The 21,925-nt window shown below is 41.0% G+C and overlaps 1 protein-coding gene across 1 annotated transcript in view; it reads left to right on the top strand.

Annotated features, from left to right (window-relative positions):
- LOC115415981 (glutamate receptor ionotropic, delta-1-like) overlaps window positions 1-21,925 on the top strand; it is an 83,081-nt gene that overhangs the window by 44,388 nt on the left and 16,768 nt on the right. The window contains exons 9-11 of the mRNA XM_030129661.1: window positions 1,033-1,171; window positions 5,421-5,616; window positions 14,684-14,850. Coding sequence (XP_029985521.1) covers window positions 1,033-1,171; window positions 5,421-5,616; window positions 14,684-14,850 — 502 coding nt within the window. The remainder of the gene's footprint in view (window positions 1-1,032; window positions 1,172-5,420; window positions 5,617-14,683; window positions 14,851-21,925) is intronic.

Raw genomic sequence — 21,925 nt, 5'->3', positions numbered from 1 at the left:
GTTTGATTTGAGGGTTTTACATCAGAGCGCGAGGCAGGATTTACAGCAGAGGAGGGCCGAGCATCACAGGAGAATTTAGAACATGTGAAATATTAAGCAGCAGAACTCTGAGGACGACTTAAAGGCAGGCGGAGAAACAACAGTGAACAGTAGAGGAAAGAAGAAAAGAAACGGGTTTGACACAGAAACAACAGCGAACAGTAGAAGAAGAGGAGGAGGAGAAGAGATGGGTTTGGACATGGACAAGAGACGGGTTTGACACAGAAACAACAGTGGACCGGACAGTTGGACCAAAAAAACATGAAAATACATTTACCAACAGGAAACTACAAACAACATGAATGACATAAACAATATAAACAACATGAATGATAAACAACAAACATGAACAACATAAACAACATAAATGACATAAACAACATGAATGACATTAACGACTTAAACAACATGAACAACATGAATGACAAACATTCATGAATGACAAACGTGAACAACATAAACAACATGAATGACAAACAATATAAACATGAATGATAAACAACAAACAACATGAACAACATAAACAACATGAATGACATAATATAAACAACATGAACAACAAACATGAATGACATAACGTAAACAACATGAATGACATAAACAATATAAACAACATGAATGATAAACATGAACAACATGAATGGCATAACATGAACAACATAAACATGAATGACAAACAGCATGAATGACAAATAACATGAATGACAAACCGTGAATGACGTCACAAACAACACAAATGACAACATTAAAATGTAAACTTAAATGATTTTTTTTTTTTTTTTCATTTAATAAAAATTTTGAATTTGCAATCGAAATCAAAGTTAAAATTGTAAATGTATCATTTGATCACAGAAAATGTTTGAGGAAAAAAAGGAAAAAAGGGGCGGGATGATGATGATGATGAAGATGATGTAGTTGATGATGTAGGTGATGATGTAGTTGTTGTTGTGGTCCATGTTAACACCGCTAACGTGGCTGCCTTCCTGTGTGCAGGTGGTGAGGGCGTGGTGGGTTCGGTGGCGCTCCGCATCGTCATGGGCAGCTGGTGGCTCTTCACGCTCATCGTATGTTCTTCGTACACAGCCAACCTGGCGGCGTATCTGACAGTGTCACGCATGGATCACGCCATACGGTGAGTCCACCCACCGCCTCGGTTAGACCGGACCCTCAGACCCAGGTTTGATCTGGACCTGATAGAACCACATGGGTCTGGGTGGGTCCAGGTCCAAACGCTGCTTCATTCACCTCAGACGTTAGAATCCAGATCTGAGACGGCGGTCCAGCCCAGAGTCCAGTCCAGTCCAGAGGCTAGTCCAGTCCAGTCTAGTGCAATTTAGTCCAGTCCAGAGTCCAGTCCAGTCTAGTCCAGAGTCTGGAACACATGAATACAACACGCGTATACTCCTCCTCCTCTTCCTTCCTCCTCCTCTTCCTCCACCTCCTCTTCCTCCTCCTCCTCTTCCTCCTTCTCCTTCCTCCTCCTCCTCTTCTTCCTCCTCCTCCTCTTCCTTTTCCTCCTCCTCTTCCTCCTCCTCCTCCTCCTCTTCTTCCTCTTCCTCCTCGTCCAATCTTCCTCCTCCTCTTCCTCTTCCTCCTCCTCCTCCTCCAGTCTTCCTCCTCCTCCTCCTTTATGCTGTGAGGCTCCAGTACAGTCTGCTTTATGAGCTCCATGCTTTTACTCACTCTGGTCTTCAGCTGCTGGTCTTTTATTGGTCCTCAAAGGCTAACGAGGTCAGATGGAGAATACAGTGTACAAGTACAGCCATTATTAGAGAGGACCTGAAACCTGTGTAATTTAATAATAACACAACTACTGACAATTATAATAATAATAATAATAATAATAATAATAATAATAATAATAATAATAATAATAATAATAGTAGTAGTGAAATGTCTGTAAAGCTGAAACACAACATTATGTAAAAACAATCCAAATATCTGTTTTGTTTAACATTAACATGAGCTTATTAAAACATATGAAATAAATATAACATAAAATAAAAACATCATGACACATTTCAACACTTTTTTTTCTCATATGATGAATTATGGAAAATTCTGTTTCTGCTGATTAGAAAATGATTAAACATGAGCAAAAATTACAAGAGACAAATAAGTTTTGCTCAGACAGAGGAATAAAATAAACAAAAAAGACTAAATACACTATATGTACTTTTTCTTTTCGTCTTCTTTTTTCTTTTTCTTCTGTTTCTTCTCCTCCCCCTTCTTCTTCTTCCTCTCCTCCTTTTTCTTTTTCTTCTTTTTTTCTTATGTAAATGTGTTCTTCAGTAATGCATCGACGCTCTACATTTCCACACATCTCTGTGCATTTGAACGCATCGCCCTTCACGCCCTCCTGCGTTCATGTGCTGATGAAAATGTCACTGTGGACGTGATGGTTGGTAGAGAACAGGTCCTCATGCAGATGAAACCCTGGTCCATGGTCTGATTCATGGACCCACAGTTCTGATTCTGACACTGGTCTGACGTGGACTGGACTTCAGCTGGTTTCTTTCCATTAGATCACAGGTGTCAAACATGCGGCCCTGAGGGCCAAATCTGGCCCCCCCCGCCAAAGGTTCCATTCCAGCCCGTGGGATAAAGTGCAAAAATGAACCTGAACAGTCCAGGTTGTCCAAATCCTTTTGGTTCAGGTTCCACATACAGACCAATGTGATCTCCAGTAAAAATAACAACACAATAACCCATAAATAATGACGACAAATTTTCTTCGGGAAAAAATTATGTGGAAAAAATTTAAGTGAAAAAAATTCCGCTGTGAAAATATTTACATTTACAAAACAATTTTTTCAGAATAAAATGCAAATGAATGCATAAACATAAACAAAGATGAACAACCCCAAATGTGCAATTTTAACAATATTCTGCCTGTAACTAAATGTTTTGTGCATTTATTGATCCACTGGGATCTGGAGTTGTAGTAGTTAATAATAAGAGATGGAATATTGTAGAATTTGTTCAAATTTTAGTTCCGAACTCCAAATTTTCTACAATATTCTGCCTGTTACCAAATGTTTATGGAACATTGTATGTAAATGCACATGTATAAATAATAAGTCAAGGCATAATATTGTTAAAATTGCACTAATTTTTCAAATGAAATTTCTGTTTTTTCAGGTTATTCACATCTTTTTTGTAAAATGTAAGTATTTTTATAATTTAATTGGGGTTTTATTTCAGAATCAGAATCAGAATTGCCTTGATTGTCATTTAACAGTACAAAGTACATCAAACGAAATTGAGTTCGATGATTAAGGACATCAGGCCGCTGCTCCTAGTACAGAGTACAACTAGAGCGCTACCACAAAACCCTTTCTTCGAAAATTGCAGTGAAGAACAGAAGATAACGCAAAGCACAAATATAAGACATCAGACAGTTTTCACACAGTACACGTGGACACATGCTGGAATTTTTTCATGGATTTGAAGGGGATTGGGGGACAGCGTGAACATTAGGCAGACAGCAGACGTGAAAAAACAATGGGGGTAGGGGAGATGCTTGAACTGTGTAATAATTGTGGAATGTGTGTATGAAGATAAAGAGACTCCAGTGGGGTCACTCTGTTCTTTCAGTTCAGTTCAGATTCAGTTCTTATCAGTATCAGTTTATTTGTACTAAAACAAAAGAAAAACTTGGATTTGTCATTATTTGTAAGTTATTAAGTCATTATTTTACTGGTCTGGCCCGCTTGAGATCAAACTGGGCTAAATATGGAACTGAACCATAATGAGTTTGACACCCCTGCATTAGAGCAGATCAGCCCAGGTCCATTTAAACCAGGACCAGAACTGGTCTAAGCCAATCACATCCCTTTATACGGACCAAAGGGGTTTGATATGGACTGAAGGGTTTGATAGAGAGTCAACAGTGTTTGATGTAGACCAAAGGGGTGTGATAGAGGCTAAAGGGGTTAAATGTGAGTTGTGTAGTTGTGTTGTGTATATTGTGTGCTGGTGTGTGTTGTGTAGTTGTTTTTCCTGTTCTCTTCTGTTTTTGGTTTTTCGTCTGTTTTGCTTTTGTTGGACTTGATCCTTTTCAGACTCTAGTGTTTCCTCTTCTCACTCGCTTCGTTTGAACAGTGTTGTTGAGCTCGAGTGGAGACGAATAACGGACCTAAAATACCACGTCCATCAGTGTCTGAGAGGAAACGGAAACACAGATGGTCTGAGGACATCAACTGTAAAAACAGACGTTCAACTGGAAAAACACAGCAGAAGAACGGTCCAGTCAGGGCAGTTTGTACAGGTTCATCCTGAAAACCACAGAGATGAACAGATTCAGACTGAAATAAAGATGAAACGTCTAAAAAAACCCAAAAAATAAATAAACTGAAAGAAACAGATAAAAGACATAAACCCTCAGAAAAAAAGTATCAGAGCAGTTCAGTGGGAAGTTAAAACATCTAAATACCAGCATCGTCTCAGGTTCTGTTAATACTGTGGTAGAACTGTGGTAGGACCATGGTAGAACCCTGGTAGTACTGTGGTAGAACCTTGGTAGAACTGTGGTAGAACCGTGGTAGTACTATGGTAGAACTGTGGTAGAACCAGGGTAGAACCCTGGTAGTACTGTGGTAGAACCCTGGTAGTACTATGGTAGAACTGGGGTAGAACTGGGGTAGAACCCTGGTAGTACTGTGGTAGAACCCTGGTAGAACTGTGGTAGAACCCTGGTAGAACAGTGGTGGAACCCACAGTAGAACTGTGGTGGAAATGTGGCAGAGCCATGGTAGAACCATGGTGGAACAGTGGTGGAACCGTGGTAGAACCATTTTAGAGCCATAGTAGAATCATGGTAGAACCCATGGTAGGACTGTGGTAGAACCCATGGTAGAACCGTGGTAGAACCCATGGTAGAGCTGTGGTGGAACTGTGGTAGAACCCATGGTAGAACTGTGGTGGAACTGTGGCAGAGCCATAGTAGAACCGTTTTGGAACAGTGGTGGAACAGTGGTAGAACCGTTTTAGAGCTGTGGTAGAACCCATGGTAGTACTGTGGTAGAACCCATGGTAGAACTGTGGTGGAACTGTGGCAGAGCCATAGTAGAACCGTTTTGGAACAGTGGTGGAACAGTGGTAGAACCGTTTTAGAGCTGTGGTAGAACCCATGGTAGTACTGTGGTAGAACCCATGGTGGAACCGTGGTAGAACCCCTGGTAGAACCCCTGGTAGAACCCGTGGTGGAACAGTGGTGGAACCCATGGTAGAACCGTGGTAGAATCCATGGTAGAACTGTGGTGGACTCTGTTGATGGTAGATGTTCTCTGGGTTTTCTCCTCATTGTTCTGACTCTTTGTGCGTTCTACTGTGTTTCTGTCCATGGATCATCTCTAACGGTTCCTTGTCGCTTCCTGCAGGTCTTTCCAGGACCTGGCCCGGCAGATGGACGTGGACTACGGGACGGTCCGGGACTCGGCAGTCTACGACTACTTCAGGAACAAAGGCACCAACCCCCTGGAGCAGGACAGCACCTACGCCGAGCTGTGGAGAACCATCAGCAAGAACAACGGCATGGACTACTCTGTGTCCAGCCCCTCAGAGGGGATCCGAAAGGTAACGGAACCCACCCAGGACCTGACCCAATACCAAATGGAACAGAACTGACCCAGAACCTGACCCAATACCAAAGGTAACAAAGCAGACCCAGAACCTGTTTAACACCAACCCAGTCTGAAAGGAGGAAAATAGTTACAAATCCTGACAAAAACAGGCAGTTTTTAACACTAGGATCCAGTGTTGACCTGTTTGTGGAGAAAAAAAACGAACATTATAGAGTTAAATATCACATTAAATGAATCAACACATATGGAACTAGTCCATCATTTATTACTGTTTATTGGTTTTATTATTGTTTTTCAAGTGGAGTTGATATTTTTTCGATATTTAATTGATATATATTTTTTGTAGTTCAATAATAATAATAATAATAATAGTAATAGTAATAATAATAATAATAATAATAACATTTTATTTAATCCAGTTAATAACAATGTTGTGAACAGATGAATCCAGTGGAATCAGGTAGTGTTAGTGGATATGCAGGAGGTCAGCGGTCAGTTCCACAGTCACTCAATCCCAGAATGCATCTGTTCATGTTCGGCCGATGACACCCTGATTTTATCTGTCGTATTTCTACTGTTTCTAAGAGTCAACCTTTAGTTTCAGAGGTTACCTGTTTCATCCTGGTCTGAACACACACATGTTCATGACTGTATGTGTGTGTGTGTGTTAATATTTGTGTTAAATGCAGTCGTTTCCTGTATGAATCCACACTGATTCTATAAGACACGCCTCTGTTTACTCATTAGTTAATTACAACAGCAGTTCCACAATACACCAATTAGAGAGTGTGTGTGTGTGTGTGTGTGTGTGTGTGTGTGTGTGAGAACCAGAGTCGTGTTTCGCTGCTGTTTCATTATTATGCTCGTAGATCTCCCAAAAAGCCGATGACAAATTAGCATCGGAGACAAATGGACTCTGAGCGCATCCATTATTCAGCCGTTTGCATGATAAACATCCCCCCAGTTTCTGCTGCTCTCCCCCGGCGCTAACCCCAAACGGCTCCACACACACATTTGAATCCCTTTTATTGCCGTTGTCTAGCAATTTTCCAATATGTGGTCCTCCCACACTGAGAGGCTGCTCCGAGGCGCCACGGCAACCGCATCCGGGGGGTGGGGGGTGGGGTGTTGAGGACAGTGCTGATCATCAGAGAAACAGGAAGAGCTTAGAAAGACAGAGGTTAACCCTTTAAGGTCTACCTTTAACCTTTAAAGATGTCCGCCTTTAACCCTTAAAGGCCCACCTTTAACCTTTAAAGATGTCCACCTTTAACCCTTAAAGATGTCTGCCTTTAACCCTTAAAGGTCCATCCGTATCCCTTAAAAATCCACCTTTAACCCATAAAGACCCAAAGGTCTACCTTTAACCCTTAAAGACCCATAGATCTACCTTTAACCTTTAAAGATGTTCGCCTTTAACCTTTAAAGGTCCACCTTTAACCCTTAAAGATGTCTGCTTTTAACGTTCAAAGATGTCTGCCTTTAACCCTTAAAGGTCCATCCGTAACCCTTAAAAATCCACCTTTAACCCTTAAAGAGCCAAACGTCCACCTTTAACCCATAAAGAGCCAAACATCCGCCTTTAATCCTTAAAGACCCAAACATCCGCCTTTAACCCTTAAAGACCCAAATGTTCACCTTTAACCCTTACAGACCCAAGTGTCCACCTTTAACCCTTAAAGACCCATTTGTGAACTGATATAAAAGTATCTGTGGGTGTTTAAGGGTTAAAATAACAGTTATAAATAAAACAGAGATGATATGGAAACAACATCAGGATGTAAATCTGTGCGAGCTACAGGCCCATTTCAAAGCTCCCCCTATTGGCCAAAATCCTTGAGAAGGCAGTGTCTAAACAACTTACAGCTTTTCTGGAGACACACCAGATCTATGACACTTTTCAGTCTGGGTTTAGACAACGCCACTCAACAGAAACCGCACTATTAAAAGTGTCTAGTGACATCCTGACGGCGGCTGACTCCGGGAAATCCACGGTCTTGGTCCTGCTAGATCTGTCCTCGGCCTTTGACACAGTGGACCATACCATAATGATTGAGAGACTGAGGGACCTGGTAGGGATGTCAGGTCCTGTGCTAGACTGGTTCTCCTCTTACCTGACCGGCAGAAGCTTCACTGTGTCAATAAACAACTTCCAATCTGACTCAGCGGATCTACTGTGTGGTGTGCCCCAAGGCTCTGTCCTGGGACCAGTCCTATTCTTACTCTATGTCCTCCCACTTGGCCACATTATCCGACAGTACAGTGATGTCTCCTATCATCTATTTGCGGATGACATCCAGATATACTGCTCCTTTAACTCCTCTGAGCCCCACAAACTGAGTTCCTTAATCAACTGCCTGTCAGAGCTGAAGCAGTGGCTAAATGAGAACAGCCTCCAGCTGAACTCCAGCAAAACTGAGACCCTCATCATTGCCCCGGATAGTGCAATCCCAGGGATCAAACATCACCTTGGAGACCTGAGTTCCTCGGTAAAGTCCAAACTGAGGAATCTGGGTGTCATCTTTGACCAGGGCATGTCTTTAGAATTCTACTCCAAACACCTAGTCAAAAACTGTTTCTTCCACCTACGCAACATCTCCAAACTCAGATCTATGGTGTCCATCAATGAGCTCGAGATGATCGTTCATGCTTTTGTGTCTTCTCGCTTAGACTACTGCAACAGCCTGTTTACATGCTTAAACAAGAAGGAGCTGGCCCGTCTACAGTTTGTCCAGAACTCTGCTGCCAGGCTCCTGACCCGCACAAACAGGAGAACCCACATCACTCCCATCCTTAAATCTCTCCACTGGCTCCTGTTCTATATCGTCTTCATTTCAAAATTCTTGTGCTAACTTTCCGGGCCCTACATGGCCAGGCCCCTGCATACATTGCTTCCCTGATCCAGCCCTACAGCTCAACTCGTAGCTTGAGGTCTTCAGAACAGCACCTGCTGATGGTTCCATGCACCTGTTTTAGCACACGCGGTGACAGGTCTTTTAAAGCTGTGGACCACGTCTATGGAATGAGCTGCCTCTACACCTACGGTCCATGGACTCTGGAGAGAGCTTTAAGAAACACCTCAAACCCTCCTGTTCAAAAAGGCTTTTTAGTCTCCCACCTGACCCAGGGCCACCACAGACTGACTACACTCTATGAATTCATCATAAAGTACTCCATGTGCCCCCCCCGCCCCCCTCTCCCCCAGTCTCTCTATATCTCTATCGCTCTCTCTTTTCTCCTCCTTTACTCTCTCTCTTTAACCCCAACTGGTCAAGGCAGGCAGCCATCCTTCAGGAGTCTGGGTCTGCTCGAGGTTTCTGCCCGTTAAAGGGAAGTTTTTCCTCGCCACTGTCACTAATCACAAGTGTTTGCTCCTGAAGGACTCTGTTGGGTCTCTGTAAACTTGATTTGATTTTGATTTGAATTGATTTGATTTGATTTGAATTGATAAAGCACTTTGTGACTGTCTGTGAGAAGTGCTCTATAAATAAAATTTACTTACTTACTTACTTACTTACGGCAGTAGTAATAATAAATGAAAAAATAAACGAGGGACGAGCTGAAGCAGGAAAAGATGAAGAGGTGTGAGGTGGAAAAAAAAAAGTCAAATAATAAAGAAAATAAAACAGTTAACGAAGGAATGTAATCAGAGCCAGTAAGAAAACTGACAAAGAAACAGAGGAGTGAATGAAGTGGATCAGACTGTGACAGGATAAACAAATAAGGACTGAAGCACAGACTCCAACAGATGAAAACACATCAAATGTGTTTAAACTCTGGACCTTCACCTGTGCTTCCTCATTAACTGGACGGTTCTTCATTAGAATCACACCTGTTTCCTCATATAATGGATGAACACTGACAGTCAGTCTGTGGTGACTCCTCCCACAAACGAGTCCCTTTAATGCACATGTTTCATTAAAGCCTCAGTCACAAATGCCGTGACAAACGCCCATGAACACACTGCGAATGGTTTATGGACCATTTTGTCCGACCTTCTCAAGGCAGACGTATAACAATGGAGTGTTCGTGGACCGTTCCGAAGTTCGTATCCAGGTCAGTGATCCTGTCCAAGATTTTCCACCATTGCAATATGAAACCCCCTTTAACAGGACGCACTAACCAATGAATATGAACATCATGATGTTCATGGATCAGGAGGCCTTTGCAGAACCCACATGTTCCTGTGGTGGACACAAGTAGATCAGAAGAACACGTTATGTCTTCACTAGGAGTCCTTTAAGGAGTTCACATGAACAGACGCACAGACAGAGATTCACACAGCGTTCTTAACTCTTTCAGTGCCATGGGCCGATTAAATCGGCTTTACGAAAACAACCTGTAAAGTGCCACGGGCCGATCAGATCGGCTTTGGAGAACATGCCATATTTGTGTACAAACAAACCATCCACCCCCATTTCTTTCTCACATTTCGATGACATTCTTTCTGTGTCCCCCTTTTGAGACCAAGCAGACGGGAATTTGAGGTCACGCGACCGAATAATATTTTTATATCTTTTTAATGTTTCTTATTCTCCGGTGTTTCATCAGAGGGAGCCCTCCATGCCGGGGGGCGGCTGTGGACTCCGGGGGCTGTGGCGGGTGGGGGTCCCAGTTGGCCCTCCCCCACTAGTTGGGATGCGGGGCTGTGTTGCTGGTGCCTGGTCGCCGGGGTCGGCGACTGCATCCTGGTGCGGAAGGCTCCCTGAGACAGCACCTCCTAAATTGATGTTTTACTTTTACTTGTACATTTTTGTTCTGGTCTACCCGTGCTCAGTCAGTCTTCTTAAGTATGTGTGAGCTTATGGGTTTGCATGTATATGTGTGTGTGTGTGTGTGTGTGTGTGTGTGTGTGTGTGTGCGGGTGAGTGGGTGGGTGTGGGTGGGGGGCGGTACTGATTTTTAAACTGATATGTAAAGCACTTTGTGCTACAGTTTTTAATGTATGAAAAGTGCTATATAAATAAAGATTATTATTATTATTATTATTATTATTATTATTATTATTATTATAAATTATGCAAATTACGATCAATAATGAATCGGCTGCGTCCGGTGCGTTTTGGATCTAATCAGCAATCGGTCGGATGTTACCGAGCGGTTTCCTGCAGGATTCTTCAAATATTATAAAAACGACGCGAAATACTGAAAAACGGCCAAATTCTGTGGCACTTTTAAGGCTTATTATCCCCTTAACTGTCTGGCACTTAAAGAGTTAAGGTGGACTGAAGGTGTTTATAGGCGGTAGTGCGACATTCGTGGCGGTCTAACATGGGGTCGATTACAAATTTTCAAGACGGAGTGAATGACTGAACTGAAACGCACAGTGCAGAAGGAAATCAAGTGTTTTATGAACAGAAAAATAAACTTGAACCAAACCTGCAGAGATAATGCACAGTACCAGGGTGACGTGGATCAGGCTGATGGAGAGAATGTGTGATGGACGGCTAGTGTTTTTAACGTTCACTTCCCTCTATTATTCTGGTGTATCTGTGTTTTATTCTTACACTTTCTACTTCGAATGTCTTCATCTGATGTCTTATTCTGACTCCTGAGTTCTAACAGGACGGTATAGTACAGTAATGTGTCATTTCAGCACCACGGACAGCCCACCATCCCAAACATAAACACATTCACAAAAGGCTTCATGTAAAACTAGGTTAACGTAGTTTAATGTGTGAATAGCACATCAATAATCACCAAATTATGGTGGACATCTGTGATGCTGGGATAGGCTCCACCCCCACGACCGAACAGTTCAGAAAATGCATGAATGAAATAATGAACAGTCCTGTCAGATTAAAGTATGTTCAGTTTTTTTGCAGAGGTGAAAGGGGGCGTGGCTACAGAACTTTGGTGCTGGTTGATCACTGTTCTGGACATTAAACTACATTCAGCTGTTTTTTTATGTTAGTGCTTTAGAACGTCTTTCTTCTTCTGCTGTCGGACTGAAGCAGACAAAACAACCACTGGATCTTCCTCTTGTTTATCTTGTAGCTGCAGAAGTTTGTCTGTGGACATTACTTCCATCTAGAATTTGATGATGAGGACATGGGACTGTTAGTCCACGTCCACTGTTTATATACCGATCTAAATATTCTGAAACAGTCTAAGATCTTCCTACTATCGACTTGAGAGAGCCGTGAGTTTCACGTAGGGCTGACGTACATTCACCTTATGACAAAAATAATTCATGAAATCTCCATAGGGCTGATGTAGGAAGGTCCAAACGCACCGTTAAGAAGACCAAGACAACTGTACGGTGTTCGTACGACACACAATCATGTTATTTTCTCACAGAGGCCTCAAGACGCTCTTGCGCACAGGTGTCAAACATGTGGTCCAGGGCCCAAATCTGGCCCGTCAAAGGTTCCATTCCGGCCCTGCAGGATGAAAGTGCAAAAATTAACCTGAACAGTCCAGGTTTTCCAAATCCTTTTGGTTCAGGTTCCACATACAGACCAATGTGATCTACAGTCAAAATAACAACACAATAACCCATAAATAATGACAACTACAAATGTTTATGTAACATTGTGTGTAATGTACATGTATAAATGTTAAGTCGAGGCATAATATTGTTAAAATTGCACTAATTTTTCAAATGAAATTTCTGTTTTTTCAAGTTATTCACATCTTTTTTGTAAAATATAATTATTTTCATAATTTCATTTGGGATTTTTTTGTACTAAAACAAAAAGAAAAACTTGGATTTGTCCTTATTTATAGGTTATTAAGTCATTATTTTACCGGTCTGGCCCACTTGAGACCAAATTGGGCTAAATATGAAACTGAACCAAAATGAGTTTGACACCTGTGCTCTTGCGTTTTTAACGGCAGCCGAACTGACTTCATAAGACGGACGGACGAAACTACTCCTGCCTCCACCGATGTCTACGAACTGCAGAACTGGTACGAACCCATCATTCATATGATTTCAACAGTGAAGGAGACACTTCTGATCCTAAATCCACATGAAAGTATTGGTTTAATACTGATTCTATGGACCAGGGGGGTCCAACATATGACCCGTGGACCAGAACCGGCCCTCCACAGGTTCTAAACCAGTCCATGGATGAATGTGTGAAATGCAAAAATGAAACTAAAGATATGAACAATTACAGATGTTAAAACCATGTTCAGGTTCTACTTTCAGACCAATATGATCTAAAGTGGGTCAGAACCAGTACAATAAGAACAGAAGAACTGATAAATAATGACAAATACAAACTGTTTTAGTGCAAAAAGAAAATATATACATTTACAAACTATCCTTTAACTATAAAATGTGAATAAACTGAACATATATGAACAACCTGAAGTGTCCAAATATAAAGAAGTGCAATTTTAACATAATTTTGTTTGTGTTTTGTTGTTATTGTATTTTGATCATACTTTTTAATTCCTTTTGTAATTTTTTTTTGTTTATTTTTGCTCAGTTTGTTCATATTTCTCATGTTTGTACATATTTGGTTCTTGTTATTGTTCATTTTATTCATATTTGTCCATTTTATTTATTTACTTTTTAGTTCATTTCTGTTCATGTTTCTTAAATTTATGCTAGTTTTTAACATTATTTATAGGTTATTAAGTTACTGGTTCAGCCCAGTTGAGATCAGACTGGACTGAATGAACTGCACAAATGTGACCAACTTGAACTGTCTAAAAATAAGTGTAATTGGACCAATATTCTGTCTGTTATTAAATGTGTGTATTTGTAGATCCACTGTATCTGTACGTTATAATGAACATGTATAAATGATAAACTGTGGCTGAATATTGGTCCAATTACACAGATTTATATTCAGAACTTTCAGGTTTGTGTTTTATATGTTTGTTTTTTTTTTTTTATCCAGCTTAAGGTAGGTTTTATTGATCCCATTAACAGCAACTCCAAAAATAAAGAGCAGGAAAGACAGAAAATAGGAAATATACACAACGGCTAAAATTTGCTTAGAGGTCTTATTTGTGTCTGTGCATAAGAAATCAATCTCAGTGAATCCAAAGGAACTTTGTGTTGGTAAATGCAAGTTCTGCAAATGTACAGGATTTCAGTTCTGTTCAACATGTTGACGCTCATATGAACTGTTTTCAGTTGAAAAATGTCCAATTTCAGCACAATTAATGCTATATTTTCATGTCACAAATGGCCAAGTTCTATTTGAACTGAATTGAACTGTAAAACAAATCTTCCATTCTTTTAGATTCCCCAGTTTTTCTTCCCAGATTCTCTCCTCCATATCACATGTTTTATTTGTACAGGTTCAATCTGGAGTATGGTGCTGATCCATCCTGCTTCTGTTCCACCAATACATACATGAAGAATGGCACACAGCACTGTTTACATCAACACTTTTACAATAAGAAGCATTTTTATACAGAAAGAACAATTCTAGATTGTTCTTTCCTCTTTAGTCTGATGATAAACTATCCAATAAATAATTGTGATCCTAGTTTTTGCACAGGGATCATTAGTGTAAACGCTGACATGGCTGCAGAGCATCAGTATGATGGGATCCACAACAACCATGTCACATCCGTCCACTGACACATTTAGTGTTTTTGTGTCAGCTGGGATTGTTTTAGTTTCAAAATACTAACATTTATGAAGAAGAGTAGAATTAGTAATAGTAAGTCTATAAGTTTATTCCTAGATTTTTTTATAAATCTTCTCCAAAATCGTCAGAATGACTTGATATTAGTTGTAGAACATCTTTGGGGTAAAGTCTACCAGGTTTGTTCAAAGAATTTGGAAATAAAGATCCGTGATTTTTTTTTCTTTAGATGAATTTTTGACATTTGAAAGTGCTGACTGGTTTATACTGGGACACATTTCAGAGTGTGGGATCTCAGTGGGCAGAGCTGAAAACACAGTAACAGTTAAGAGGAGACGAAAGTAGATCAGCTGACTCAGGCCCGTCTGGCCCCGCCCCCGCCACCGTCACACTCCGGTTGAACTCCCTTTAGACTCAACCTTCGAACTCTGAGGTGAACTCTGTGGTTTGACTGTTTACACCGGACATGGTCCCTGTTGACAGATGTGGTCTCGGTCTCTACAGGCGAAGAAGACTCCGTTCGCCTTCCTGTGGGACATGGCGGTGTTGGAGTACGCAGCGTTGACCGATGACGACTGCACCATCACCGTGTCCGGAAACACCATGAGCAGCAAAGGATACGGCATCGCCATGCAGCATGGCAGCCCCTACCGGGACCTGTTCTCCCAAAAGTAAGTCCAAAACCCCCCTACTGGAACCTGTTCTCTCAAAGTGGAAAATATTGTCATTTTTCAATGAATTTTGATGGAAAATGAGTCGTGACGAACAGAGGAGTGATTAGATGTTGGAACAGCTCTGGAGGCTCCTTAAGTCTGAGCTCCACGGTGAACAACAACATTAGATTTTTTTTAATCAAAATCTCAAAACTCTGAGTTAAAGGTGCTGGAGACTTTTGTGACCAATTTTTCATCAAATCTGTAAAACCTCAGTCATATCCTCAGTATCATGAATCTCTAAGTCTGTCTGTCATTACTCACCGGAACCTCTTGCTTCACGGTGAACAGTTTCTTAGTTCCATCCACCAGAAACAGACCATGTGTTAACATTCAGAGCTGGGAGGTCACTCGGGCATCTTTGGAATTTTGTTGCGACGTGCATTGCGGGAAATGCTGGTTCACTCCGCTGTCTGGCAGCGGCTGCTGTTCCAGACACGAGGTGGAAACGGCAGGAGCTTCCTTCCCTCTATGCATATTCCTCCAGCCGTTTCCACGTTTCAGCCATTTCTGCGTGTGTTTTTTTCATTTATATAATAGCCCTCGCTTCCCACAATACACATCGCGACAAAATTCCAAAGATGCCAGAGTTAGCTCCGGACTCTGTAAACACATGGTCTGTTTATGGTGGATGGAACTAAGAAACTGTTCACCGTAATGCAAGAGATTCAGCTGAGTAATGACAGACAGACTGACTGACAGATTCATGATACTGAGGATGGACAGATATGATGAAAAATTGGTCACCAAAGTCTCCAGCACCTTTAATGTTTGAACATAAATGACATGATCCTAAACCTGAATTCAGATCAGATCATCAGTGGAGACCAGGGTCAGGTCTGGACCAGAAGAGTCCATGTATGGACATCTGAGACCCAAACCTGCTTTAAGACCTGAACCAGTCACAGCCATCACAGATCTGGGACCAGAGACTGGACCCATAAATGTTTGGCAGAGGTTCGTCTGTAGTTTGTACCTGTAATGTATGACACAAGAGTGACAAGGGTTGGGAGTCAATAATAATTTAACCATTTCGATTCCATTATCGATTTTGCTTATCGATCCGATTCCTTATCGATTCTCTTATTGATTCTTATTGGGTGAGGGAATAAAAGAGTACAAACGGGTGTGTTTGCATTAGCTGTCTTTTATATTTCCATCTCTGCACAGAAAATATAACATTTACAGTATGCACAAATAATAACAGATGATGCTGGGTCTGGTTTGGGGGGGTGGGGGGCAGAGTGAAAGTGAAACTACAGACTCTTTACTAATTCCTCTATTGCTGCATTTCCACTACATGGAACCGCTTCGATTCTGCTCGTCTCCCGTTGTTGTGCACCTCATTTCCTTTCCCCTACCTTCAGAAACTTGTATTTCAGGAGGTATGACATTTGTTACCCGAACTGGAACTGGGCCCGGATGACGGCCTGGTGTTCACTCTGCCGCTACATTCACAAGCACTGCTAAGTAGTGAATCAAATACATGACATTCCTGTAAATGAATCACATGCTTTGAACAAATGTTTGAGCAGATTGGAGGGATTCCACCCTTTAGAAGAAATGGAAGCTTTGACAGTGTTCAGCTGGACCTGGTGTGGTCTGTTTGGACCTGGTGTGGTCTGTTTGGACCTGGTGTGGTCTGTTTAGGCCGTTTCTGCCTCAACACCATGTTGGCTACGTTCTGACCAAAACAATGCAGCATACAAGTGATGTCATCACGCATGTGCAACAAAGGCGGAATCGATAAGCAGAATCGTTAAGCAGGCAGGCAAACGATTCCAAGGAATCCAGCTACTGGTTCTCGATTCCCATCTCTATGAGTGACTAAAGTTTTACTGCATCGATTATTCAATCAGTTGTTGTCTCATTTGTAGCTAAAAGCATCTGAAGTACGTTGACTTATTGATGTTTTTCTGGTGAAACCTTGAGTTCACATTTGGCTGTTAGTTCTTGTTTTTTGGAAGCAGAAAATGGCTATATTTGGCAGCAAAACAAAATAAAATTCTATTTTACCAACAGATTAAAATGAACTTCAGTCCCAGTTAGTTTGAACCACAACTACATTCAAGGTGTTTATGAGGAGATGTGTTTAATGTGCTGAACAGAGGCCCTGAACGCCTCATCAAAGCCTCTATTGGACATAAAACCACATGAACAGATCAATAATCCACCGGAACATGGACTGGATCCAAACATCAAGCAGAAGGAGAAGTGGAATAAACACTGTGTGGTTCTGGTTCTGATTGATTTTTTTGCCAAATTCAGGTGAAACTGGAGCTGGACTTGAACTGTGGAGTGTTCCAGGGGGCGCTACCGAGTCATTTCTGTGTACGATGAGCTCAGACACATGACTGTTGGAGAATCAGTCTGTGGTTTCATTCATTCAAGCTTTATTAAGGACACAAAAACTAGGTCCATATGAGATAAAACAAATAAATAAATAGTATAAATCCATATGTTTCTTATAGATAAAGGCTCGATCACCAGTGAATCCACATTTTAGATGCAAACCTTATAGAACTCATCTATGGACAGACCAGGGCTGGTACACTTGATAATTTGGAATGAATGAATTTATTTTGGTCTGTACATCAATCATTGCACCCAGTACAATAATCAAAAACCAAAAAAGGAATATTCTAGAATTAAAAGCTTATTTTTGTGCCTGTCCTTTTCACCTGATCCAGTGCTTACATTAAAATAAATGTGTACAGCATCGAGCATTCACACCATGAACAGGGAAAAAAATCAACAACAAAAACGTATCTACCATTTCAATTCAGTATTCCTAAATTATTTAAAATTTAAGGCTTTTTTTTTTTTTTTTTTTACTTTGCTAAAGGAGTAAATTAGTTAAATTCATCATCACGTCTATTCCTGGCACCCCTGGTTCTTAAATATAAAACTATATTTTCAACCAACGGGGGCGCTGACGACCCCCTGATGAATGGTATAAAACAGCTAGAAGTACCTCACATACCCAGGTGTACTTATGTATACATACTTGCATATATACATACATACATACTTACAAACATACAGGTATATCAGTGTTCATCTAGGGGGTATTTGTCAGACCCCCAACCCGGTTGTAATCTGGTTTTCATCTGGTTCTAATCTGGTTGTAATCTGGTTCCAAGTTTTGAACCGGTGTTTTATGGAGGTCTGTTGGTCTGGATCAGGACCTGTAGAACTTTAACCTGGTCTAGGAGACAGACTGTTCCATCATATTCTCTGATGTGTCTCTTATTCCACTGGTGGGAATGTCTTCACCTGTGTGGGCGGAGCTTCGCCACGTGTGATACAGAGCAGAAATGTCATAAACGTGACTCTAATGATGATGTAAATCAGATCAATAACCTGAGTTTGTGTCATTTAATAGAAGGACCTGTTTGAGTCTGACCGCCGGTGTTAGAGTCATTGATGTCTTTTGTGTTCGTTGTCCTCGGTCGTTGCGGCCTTTATTTCACTTCCTGTTGTGTGATGTCGGTTTAGAAGGTCTGTCCGATGTTTACAGCTGCTCAGAACATCTTTAAACGCTGCAAAATGTTTGAACGTCTGTGGTGAACGGCATGTTGGTGTGTGGTCGGACCTTCACATTAAAGAGTGGGACTTTAAAGGGAACCTCAATGGACCCCTCCCCTCATGGACCCGGTCTCAGCTGGAAATGGCCCAGATTTGATGTGTGGAATGAAAAGCAGTGGGATTCAGAGTCCGAGGAGCCAGAGCCGAAGCCTCTGAAGTCTGAGGAGGACGGTGGTGATTGAGCAGCTGGAGGCACAAACTCACCCCCGAACCAGAGAAGGACAACAAACAGGAAACATGTGACCATACCCCCATGGGGCTGATGGGAAATGAGTCTGTGGGACATCTGAGCCCATCTTCAGGACTAAAGGTTCTGAAGGTTCATCAGAAGTGTGTGGAACGGGTCGTATTTACAGTCGCATTCAGAACTTTTCGTTGATGTTTTATGCTTCACCAATGTCCACTGGTGTAATCCAGGGTATACGCCGGTTTACAGAATATACCAAGTTTATTATCATTAACGAAAACTAACAAAATGATGAAAACTAGAATTGAAAAAACATTTTCACTAACTGAAATAAATAAAAACTATAATTAAAAGAAAAAACGATTACTGGAAATGTATTGTGTGTTTACAAAACTAACTAAAACAGATAAAAATTATGGATAAAATTCCCTTTTTTTCGTTTTATGTCAGATTGTTATGAAATCGATTTATTTTGCTCTAGCAATTTTAGCTAGCGGCACCATACGACACTTGACGTCACTTGTGTTCACTTGTGGTTTCCAGTCGTCTTCTGGTCCCCACTCTACCTGGAAACATGGAGACTAAAGTTGGGAGAAAGCAGCAGAGTCCTGTCTGGGATTTATTTGAATATGACGACAGAGAAGAAGAGAAAAGATATGACAAATCTAAAATTAATACTAAAACTAAACTAAAACTAAGCATTTAGAAAAAAATCAAAATGAATAAAAACTAGCAAACTGCTCTAAAAACTAATTAAAACTAACTGAATTAGAGAAAAATGTCAAAACAAAATAAAACTAAACTAGAATGAAAAATCCAAAACTATTAGAACCTTGGACTATACTACTTATTTTTTGGGCGTATACCATCTCTTAAATCCCCCTCGTGCAATCATTCAGTCATGTCTGCAGCCAATTTACCCATGTTTTCCCCTTGGATGGTGAAGCCATGACCCGCCCTACTCTGCCTCTAATTGGCTTGTACTTGGTACCATCACTGATTAGATCGGTTAACTTTAGGCATGAGGACTGATGAGCCAATCAGAGGTAGACTAGGGTGGGTCATGTCCAGGAAAATATTGCTAACTAGTGCTGACCACCTCTGGAAACTGATTGGACACCTCCTCAGGTACCAGTGCCACCTCAGTTGATTGACAGGTCACTGCATGTCTCGTTGAAGGATGCGTGATTATTGGAAATGCAAACAAAGGCAGAATGTATTTTTGTGTAAATTAAATAGTCATCTAACGTGTCACTGTTTCTGAAACAGGGTGTTTTTCTGGGATACTTTTTAAAAATGGCAAAAAATGAGAGTATACCCACTAGGGATGCAAATTATCGATTAATCCATTAATCATTAGTTGGTTGACCTTATCAATCGATTAACGATTAATTGATGAGCGGTGATTTGACTGAGAACCTGAATTTCTTTTTCAATACAGTCTATAAGAATAAAAGCTAAATATTGTTTCTATACTTCATGAAAAAAACATGTCATATTCCTTAATGATTGATTTATTGAACCATTGGATACAGTCAGTGTTTCCTGTGGAATTCATCTGTTGGTGTGGTGGTCTGTAATGGGGGGGTGCACACACATGTGCTTCGTCGGTGGGGGGAGTTACTCAGCCGCACATGCACAGTACAGCCGGTGGATACATGTGTGTTAGTTGGTAACTGCTCTCGTGCGTGCGTCACTTTCCGTCCTCCTTCTAATACTATGGGGGTACGGTGCAGTCCGTGCCCCCACTGAAGTGAAAGTGAAACTTTTCTCTCATTTCTCTTTTCTCCACCGCCTGAAGCTTCGCAAATGCTCGACATACCTGTGGCCTGAATCAGGAGCCTGGAGGATGTTTTAACTTCTGTCTCACTGACCGTGGACTACACCAACCTCCTGGGAAAACGCTTTGATACCGACCCCATATTTGTTTGTGTGACGTGTAGTTAGTATTTAGTTTTCTAAGCGGCTCAGAATCCAGTTTAGTTTATTACGGTTTTTCAACCCTTAAAGACTCAAACAGCCACTGGCAAGAAAAACCATCTACTGATCTAAACTGTTTAATAACTTCTGAACCACTAAACCTGTTAATATATTGAAATAATTTGTGTAAAATACAGTTCTTCATCTTTTCATGGTCATCAGATATGACCATATTTGGACGTTCAGAGGCTCCGTAGTTACCGTGGAAACACCGTCATCTTCTACAACATTGATTCACCAGTAAAACCCAGGGAGCTGGATATATGACAGTGGATGGACACACTGGGGTTATGTTCAGTTAATGACAGATTTTACTGTAAAAGCTACTTTTTCTTCAGTTTTCTGTTTTTGATAAAATAATCTTCAACTTTAACTTGAGCTTTAATGAACATCATCATGCTCACGGTACATTAAATATAGGAAAATACCGCATTTCCACTTAACAATGCAAAATATTAGACTAAACAATAATAAATCACTTAAGAAAGGTTAAATATAGAGAAAAATCTATTTGAGAAGTGCCACAGAAATAGCTCTGGGTTTTTTGGATTAATATAAGTATATTCAGTGTGAAGCAAAATAAAGTTTCAGTTTGTTGTTAGTTTTCTTGTAAAACCTTATATTATTTATTTTAAATAAGTGTTTCCCACATAGTTTTCACTGTTTAAAGCAGAATAATAATAGTGGTATTTACTGTTTGTCTGTGATGAACTTGAACGTCTCATTAGTTTTACTTGAAATAATTGGACATGTTTTAGATTCACTTTAGTTTTGTTGATTAAAAGGTGTCATTTTGTGGTTTCATTCACATATTATCATATTATTTGTACTGTTGTGTGTCTCTTCTGGCTCCCCTGTCCAGATCATTAAAGGTCAAAGGTTAAAGGTCGTCGTGTCAGTAGATGATGGTATGAATTCTAAATCATCTTCCCTTTGCTGTAAATGTGTCGACGCTGCTGTTTACGAGCCGTCCCTGAACATTCCTCTGCGTCCTGTTAACCCTTCATAGACCTCTGACCGTCCCTCGTCCCAACTCTTCGTTTTCCCCTTTGGCTCCGCCCCCCTACGTTCCCCCACACTTCCTGTTTAATTAAGCAGCTCTGTGTTTATTTAGGATTAATTTGCGGCGCTGAATAGAGACAGAACCGCTGGTTATTAACGGCACCGGTCTGGGCCCGGTTCAGCAGGCGTCCAACGGCCCGAGGCGTCCTCGCGGCGCCGCGTTTGGAGACAACCACGAATAATGTGGCGGGTGTTAAATTGAGGGCAGAGCTATTG

Source organism: Sphaeramia orbicularis, unplaced genomic scaffold (assembly GCF_902148855.1).
Source record: "Sphaeramia orbicularis unplaced genomic scaffold, fSphaOr1.1, whole genome shotgun sequence".
In the NCBI taxonomy this organism is placed as follows: Eukaryota; Metazoa; Chordata; class Actinopteri; order Kurtiformes; family Apogonidae; genus Sphaeramia; species Sphaeramia orbicularis.
This window is presented reverse-complemented; position numbering and strand designations above follow the sequence as displayed.